Source organism: Pinus tabuliformis, chromosome 8 (genome assembly GCF_031772625.1).
Source record: "Pinus tabuliformis cultivar Carrire ecotype Pingquan chromosome 8, CPIR1, whole genome shotgun sequence".
In the NCBI taxonomy this organism is placed as follows: Eukaryota; Viridiplantae; Streptophyta; class Pinopsida; order Pinales; family Pinaceae; genus Pinus; species Pinus tabuliformis.
The window spans coordinates 676,636,348-676,644,864 of NC_142294.1; the positions used below are offsets into that span (position 1 = coordinate 676,636,348).

General features: G+C 37.7%; 2 protein-coding genes across 2 annotated transcripts; both read right to left on the reverse strand.

The window, feature by feature from the left end:
• Positions 1-2,431: 2,431 nt before the first annotated feature.
• Positions 2,432-2,836, reverse strand: LOC149237389 (uncharacterized). Its single transcript, XM_089369256.1, has one exon. It carries the CDS (start codon positions 2,834-2,836, stop codon positions 2,432-2,434), a length of 405 nt encoding a protein of 134 aa, XP_089225382.1.
• A 381-nt stretch (positions 2,837-3,217) lies between these two features.
• LOC149237390 (MLO-like protein 6) lies at positions 3,218-7,702 on the reverse strand. Its single transcript, XM_089369257.1, has 16 exons — positions 7,570-7,702; positions 7,307-7,488; positions 6,048-6,179; positions 5,857-5,914; positions 5,459-5,610; positions 5,246-5,362; positions 5,078-5,138; positions 4,754-4,842; positions 4,572-4,646; positions 4,370-4,458; positions 4,198-4,247; positions 4,067-4,107; positions 3,796-3,969; positions 3,668-3,703; positions 3,512-3,579; positions 3,218-3,355 (listed from the first exon to the last, which is right to left on the reverse strand). The coding sequence occupies exons 1-16, from the start codon at positions 7,700-7,702 to the stop codon at positions 3,265-3,267; spliced, it is 1,548 nt and encodes a 515-aa protein (XP_089225383.1). The 3' UTR covers positions 3,218-3,264.
• Positions 7,703-8,517: the final 815 nt, after the last annotated feature.

An 8,517-nucleotide genomic window follows, 5' to 3' on the forward strand; every position in this document is an offset into this window, starting at 1 on the left:
ATTTTTCCCATGGGCGAAATTTTGCCCCTAAAATTTTCTATGGTTGGTGCCTCGATGAGGTTGGAGCCTACAACAAGGTGAAGCTTGCATATCTTTGATGTTGGTGCCTCAATCAAGTTGTAGTCGATAGTGATTATCTACTTGCACATTTTCAAGGTTGGTGCCTCAATTAGGTTGTATCCTTTCCACAGGTAGTTGCTTTAATATCTTGGGGGTGGGTGCCTCCATCAGGTCTATGCCTGAAAATCTATGTAATGAATTGAAGAAGAAGAAGAATTTGTGATTTTCTCTTGTAAAAATTTCCACATAAAAACTCTTGTCCTTCAATGTTAATGGGATGACTTGTTGATACATTGTGATATTTATTTATATTGCAAATAATTATAGTACATTGTTATATAAATACTTATTGATAAAATGTATCTAAATAATAAAATTGCCACACCACTAGTTCACCCCCTTTCAGTGTAATGTAATGTTTGTTCTAACGCAATCCAATTTCGAGCCTCGGAGTCATTATTTGCATATGAGGTAATAAATTTGGTCTCTCTATGTTTCCATTTTTTCATCATCAAAGAAGCACAATATTTGTTTATTCCATCACCAAAGAAGCACAATATAGTTAAACAAGGCCAAATTGGTTTAAGAAAAAGTTAATAAGATATTTTGTCTTTTTACTAATTCCAACCCTACGCATGACCAATAGGAATTGTTCCTAAGATACTCAATCATTCAATGTGATAATTCATATTAATGCTTAAGTTATACTTAATTATACATGTGCTATGTTGGGCAGTTGGTTATTAACATTATTAAATTAAATCATATATTTGTTTTTCAAGTTCTCCTATTTGTTTTAAAATTATCTAAGTAACTTGTTTACATAATTTAATGATATCTTTTTTTTTTTTTTTTTGTATAAAATGTCATGTGTATATTTTGATCAATTTAATAGTAAAAAAATGTATTTTTCTAATGATGGTACCTTATTGAAAATTAACATTACATTGAATCAAAAACATCATTCAATTCAATCATATCCCACTTTAAACTCTTTGAATAAGAATACTTATTTTACTAAAATTATCATTTCCTCACTCTAGAAGGTAAATCAACATTACATTGAATCAAAAACATCATTCAATTCAATCATATCCCACTTTAAACTTTTTGAATAAGAATACTTATTTTACTAAAATTATCATTTCCTCACTCTAGAAGGTAAATCACTTTCTAGGCACCAAGAAGACCTAAAGCATATCTAACACATTCTCATTAACAAAATGAGCTTCATTGGCCCGACACATTTTAAAGACATGGACGAGATAAATATATCAAATGTTGAGTGATGCAACACCATGTTACCTTTATGTTTGATGAGACCTTGTGATTTCTATTAGGATCAAGGCATTACATTTTCAACATGTCGATGATAAGGAGGCATGTAGAAAAACCATGAGAGAATGGTTTCAATGACAAAACAACCATGCATTTTGACTTAATGTAAAATGGTTTTGTGTTTGTTACCAAACCAGGTGCACCTTAAAATAGCTTAGGTTAATGGGTTTGTGTTTGTTACCAAACTAGGTGCACTTTAAAATAGGTTAGGTTATGTTTTCCATATAAAAGATTGTTACCCAAGTTAATTTGTTGAAATTATGATTATAGAGTATAAAAGTTAAAATCTCATTTGAGTTCCCTTTACATCATGCAATCAAGTTGTAATAGATAAAACTTTTTAGTGTACATCATTGCATTGCACAGAACACAGACAATTCCATCAAAATTATAGCTTCACACTATTTTATATTTCACTGAATTTTCACCAAACATAATAAATCATTGCATTGCACAGAACACAGACAATTCCATCAAAATTATAGCTTCACACTATTTTATATTTCACTGAATTTTCACCAAACATAATAAAAAAGATTAAAATATTTTTATTGTCACTTTAAAACAATTGCTTATTTATCTTCTTAAGAAAACCTTTTATGTAATTCTTGTTTTACGACTAGGGTTCTATTTTTAACCAAGTATTACTGCAACTCAACCATTTTAAAATTTATGTGTAGGCCTTCTAATCTCTTTTAACAACTCATTCTTATAATTCTATCAAAAGTGTGTTGAATTTTTCTAATAATTTCAATTGAAAGTATTTTGACATCACACATGATTGCTAAGTTGCATACTACTGCACTCAAAGTAATTTGCTTCGACAAACAAATTGTTTGCTCCATTATAAAAACAATTCCTTCTCTAGGAGGAAGAAATAGAACAGTTTACATGCCTTCGAGGACCAATCCCTTTAGTTCACCCTAGCCACCCGTAAGTCACAGATGGTATGATATGGAACAAACATTTAAAATCTGAGAAATGAAAAATTTCTACCGTCAGCGACTTTTTACTGTGGGGATTTTTTTTGTAGTTACTTTGTTCCCAGCGTGTCAGTGATCAAAACAGATTCACTGGGCTGCCCAGGATATTGAGAACATGCAACAATTTCCAGATTTGACGTTGCTACAGGATTTGAAATGGGATTTTTGTTTGTAGATTGTAAATTATCCAGGGCATCCATTTCTACATGTGATGCTTCATATTGTGAGTAGTAACATCCTGCTGAGATTTCTGGAGTTTCAATGTCTTCTGTATTATCGTCTCTTTGAAGCAAATACAATGGAGGAGATCCATGGCTTGCAGTTGTTGACCCCCTTTGAAATGCAGAATATGAATTTCTCCGTATTTTCTGGTTTTTCTTGGCTTTTTGTTGCCATCTCTTCAATGCATCCGCTATCTGTTGTTGAGATTTGGCCTTTTTCATGTGAGACCCCATCTGCATAGTTCATCCAATCAGTTTTGACAGAACAATTCTCTGTACTTCCGGTTTAATAATAGTATCATTAATTTCACCAAAAAGAACTAGCTTAATTTAAATTTCGGTGTATATAAAGTAGAAAATATTATACCAAAAGTAACCACGTTTCAAGGTATCTATTGTCTCCCCAATTAAGCTAGGGTGACAACAGAGTGATCATAATTGCTGTCTATTGCAAAATCTTACCGAATAATCCAAACAAATAAGTACCGTAGGCACGAAATTTAGCATAAAAAGTGATATGGATTATTTAGATATATTTTTTTGGAGAAAGAAAGAAAGTATTACAGCCGTAGAATATATTTCAGTAATATCACTGGGCCATTAGGTATAGTTTTTAGCATGTTTCAGTTTTAATTTGTATTCTGGAACAGCTAAATTTGACTTTATTTTAAATTTAGGATGGAAAAACTTGCCTGTGTCACAAGTGCATAAAGTGGCAGGGTGACATAACTACATACCAACTGCACAACAATCCTGAACATAAAACACAACTAACCCATGTAATCATTGCTCAATTCAAAATAGGACTGACATCAATATTCTCCTTACCTAATAGTCATAGCACTATGCCAAATCAAAATGAAAACAGGATTGGATCATCTGCTCTTAAGTAATAGTCCACGGACTTACCCAATGACGATTCTGATTATGATGCCATAAAACCTCTCGTGGAAACATGTTCCAAAGCCAAACTGCCACTGCAAGCATAAAGTGTGCTGATTGATACCATTGTAAACGTAATGATTCTACACAGTAGATTTTATTATTTGCTAGCATAATGCTTACCCATATCCACAATAAGAAAGCAAGCTGAAAAGCGTTCTGCAATAACCATCAAGTCATCGTTAAGATAATGAATACTCATTCTCCCAGATTCCAGAAGTACAAATTGACAATGAAAAACCGCCTGATACCTGAAACAAAGTGAAATGGATCAAGGAAAGGACAAGTTGAGGGCGATCGAACCAAAACAACTTATTCGTTGGCTGCACTATTGGAGTTCCTTTGACTACAATTTGACTTCCTTCAATTTCTGAAGCCATATCTGATATAATAAGTTGCAGCTTCATTCCAACGATCAAAACTATCTGCAGAATGAAGCATGTAAACGCTGTAAGTCTCAAGAAGTCAACCAGACAACTTTCCAAGATATTTCAGATTAGTTTAAGATTTTCACACACTTACAATCAAGGGAACAAAAGAGAGCCATAAGTATGCATGCCACTCTGCTCACACAACACATTCCATCAAACCAGAAACGTTAGGGGCAGAAACAAAATCAAACTTTGGGAAGACATCAAGTTGTGAAGACTTACTATGTACATTGATAAGCAAAAAGATCATAACAAAAACCCACATAGGAGCGCTGCAGATAATGCAATAAACAAAGTGTATTAGGTAAAAAAGCGATGTTTGGTTGGCAACGACAACCAAGAGAGAAAAAACCACATTATCGTGGGGAAGACCAGAGGTTTTCTGCAGACCAACCTGATTCCAATAACCCTCTTGAAGTCATTAGCCATTGACCTCTTGATATATTTATGAAAGTCAAATTTGTCCTTGTCTGACAAATGAGCCTGTGTACAGTTCAACCAAAGAAAATTTGCAAGCCTTAATCAGATGAATGAAATTGGTGCTCACATAACCAAGATGAGTTACAAAAAGATAATTTGAAGATATCCAGACATACAATAATGAAGCCGTGGCGCAAGGTCTGGTAATCAACTTTCCTTATTGACCGAAAGAATTGTCTAAAGAAGCAAATCTGCAAATCCAAGAAAATTCAAATACTAAACCGGAAATAGATATCCATCAGATTGCATCCAAAAGGGAAACTAAGTTATATTCCTGTAAGATCTGGTCATCACTTACCACCCATTTAAGAATTGGTGTTCTGCTCCAGAAATTCATATGACGCTTTACAAATGGAGTTTCATGGGCAAATTTGAACCTTGCAGGATCTGCTTGCACCAAAAAACAAAAAGGTAGCTGCTTGCAATTAGAAACAATTTTCTTAACACTGCTCAAAGCGTTTCCCAATTCCCAATTATTCTTGATGTGCGCTCTAATATTTCAACCCTAAATCGTTTTCCAGAATGCCCCAGTTAAGATTTGTAAATTACTCAAACTACTCAACCTGGTTTGAGTAATCACTTTTCAACATAGCATACGTAAGGAAGATTGGAAACAACTTACCATGTGAAAACTGATAATCCAATGTTTCTATCTCCCTCTCCCATGCTTTCCAACGCCTCATCTGGAGACGAGAACGACTTGAATGTTTCAGCAAAACATGATTCGAGTACATGAAGATACCCAAGCCATAATTGAAACTGAATCATATTGGAGAAAATCATGACTTACTTTTGCTCTTGCTAGGGCGATTGTTAGGATACTAAATAACACATGGAGAACCGCCAATGTAAAGATGAAGATGTGGAGCTGGGTCATACCGGTTAGGGAGACCAGAGGATACTTACCCTTGAATTAAGAGGGCAAGGAAAAATTTATCAATGTAACATAAATATCTGGAATTCATATCAAATGGACAACACGATCCCTAATTGCAGCGTTTACCTTTTTGGAACAATTATCGCTACCACTAGAACCTGAGACATTCTTCTCACAGGGAAGCATCGTATAGGCTATTTCTTCTGGTACACAAATCTTAGAAATGGGACTCTGTCCAGCTGTCAGTAGAAGCGAGATGACGCCCATAAGCATCAGTTCTGTCGTACAAAAATGTAAATTTCAGATGCATAATGTCAGCCAATGTGCCGAGATGGAATCTCATAAAAATGGTAAAAGGTAAACTTGCTACATCTTTTTATAAATTCAACATTTCAATGCTCTGCGAGCCCCAGTACAATCAATACAAATTAATGTGAGACTTATTTTATGAACCCAACGTATTGCATGAAGCTTAGACTTGAACAATCTACCTTAAATATCCAGACAAACGACAACAAGCATACCTGCTTTCAGCTTTTCAAGTGCTTCATATAGGGCATTCTTGTGTCTTGTATATAGCCACTGAAATTATAGTCACAGAAAACTTTGTTATTGCGGAACAAAATTTCAATTCAAAACTTGAAGTCCTGCCAGAATATCAAATCCAAAATCGAGGTAGGATAATGAATCGAAGTGTGTGTTGGAAAAAGCTTACAGTTCCAACACGATGAATAGCGTGCTCAATAATTAGGGAGATGAGCACAAAGGCAGAACAAACAACGACTACTGCCCAAGTAGGAGTTTGCTCGAGAGAACGCTCATTACTACCTCCACCTACTGCTATATTCTTCTCCCACACTTCTCAGAGATTTCAGTGTTTTAAAACGAATCCATTAATGATAGATCTCGAATATCGTCTTCCTAAGTACGGAAATCTCCTATGTCAATATTTTCGTTGCATATGAAATTAAATAAAAACGGTAGATGGAAGGCAGAATACTTGGTCAAGATCGTACGAAATTTGCATCTAGGTTAATCAAAATCGTACGAAACTTGCATCCAGCATAATCACTAAACGACACACAAGTTGCTGGACATCTATTAATTTTTGAAGAGAGGAACGCTCGTCACCACGGACCACGGTATATTAAATTGATCGATAAATTGACTTGCAAGCACAATAGCCATCACACAACCATACCAGAATGGAAATGCGCACCTGGACCTCAAAATGAAAACGTTGACCTCCGTAGGAGATGGAATTGTAACACAAGTTATATGAATGAACTCTATCTCACAATGAATTTGGAATTTCATACATAAATTGTAAACAAACATTCTTCGAAGAAATTTCGTTTTGTCGCCCATGGAACGGTGGGTGTCCGGGTTTCACGCCCCTACACCTGCGGTAGTCTTTGAACCGCTTATAGCGAGGTGTGGCACTACCAATCGTTTTCTTTTCACCAATACTTACGATTGTAGACTATGCCTAATATTTCACTTTTCCTACTTAATGTGTGTTTCGCAACCAAGTATTATTAATGTGTTCCTTTATACCAATGAATACCCATACACATTCATTATCAACAGCATTATACAAGAGAAATTCACAACAGTATAAAGGGAGGGGCAACTCCTTGCAATATGAGTCTGCCCGAATCAATATATTATACAATCTTCACTTTTACAATGTACAAATTAAATCTTGGGAAACCCCAAATTTACACTTAGTTAATTTTCACAATTTCGGCAAACTCGGTTGCCCAGCCCGTCGACACCTCCGCACGGTCGCCACATGGCTCACCAACCCTTCGTTCACGTCGTCGCACAATCGTGTTGTTTTCCCAACTTGGGTGCGTCTCCAAGTCGCCACACACGGGCGCCTCCAACCGAGACACACTTCCATTCACAACCCAACACACCAACAAGTCTTCGTGCGCACTTGCACGATGGGCGGGCGCTCACCCGATTCACCAAGACACCCACGCCAAGCCTTCGCACAAACCAGGCGCCACACATCCACCGTGGATGCCTCACCCAACCACCGGGCGCACCTTCACCCACAACCAAGTTCAACGCCTTCTTTCGTGCGACTAGCCCAAGAATGGGCACATGTGTACACTGCGCCTTGCCTCCTTGAATCTGCGCACTTAGATCTGCGCTCAACTCCCCTTAGCGAAGATGTATGAGTGATCGAATGATTGATCCAAATGCCTTAACGCATCTGCAACTTATACCCATGGCAGGGCGTGTTGGCTTGCCCAGCCGACTCGTCCTCCATGCCAAACGAGCCCCTACTTCACCATGAATGCACCGTCGGCCTTTCATCCAAGCAAGGGTCGGCTCCATGTGTTTTGTCCCACGCTCCATGCGTATATATACTCGCTCTCTCCTCCATATATGCGCATTATATTGTCGCACCTCCAAGAGAACTCGCATAATACTCCAACCGCAGCTTCGCACTTCAACCGAACGTTCGCACTTCGTCTAAAACGCGCGCTCACCCACGGTCGCACTTCGGGTGGACGCGCCTAGGACAGCAGGTCCTTACATCCTCCTCCACCTAAAGTCGTTGTCGTCCTCGACAACATACCATCCTAGTAGCCATCCACAAGATCATCAATATCCATGATGTCAACTCCTCCACATACTGCAAACATATCTGCAACATATGTAGAACCACCGTTTCCATCATGCCTCATCCCGGCAACCCTATGTCACCAAGATCACCATACCAAGGTATACACCCTATCGGTATGTCATACATCAGAGATCATCTCAATCCATGATCATCGATCACCCTGTCACAATCTCCACATGTTGCTCCCCATCGTGGAAGGCTGATCCTCCCATCTCAAGCTACATGCTTCCTGCGACATCTCGTGTCGACCTCATCATGTGTCATCATGTGAACTGCTGCCATGATACTCCAACCCAATGCTAACACATCTCTGCACATGCCAGCCCCCATGTCTGAACTAGTCGGATGGCCAGTCCAACTGTCACGCTCAATCATGAGAATGCACATCCTCATGCCACCATCAGCTGTTTCTCAAAACATCCCGTCACATCCTCAACTCGATCAAGAATCCATCTCCATACAAGTGTAAGCCATGCTCAGGTCCATTAAGTAGTCCTCATCTCATCTGCAATGTGTCATCTCTAAAGTCTGCCATAGAAACAAG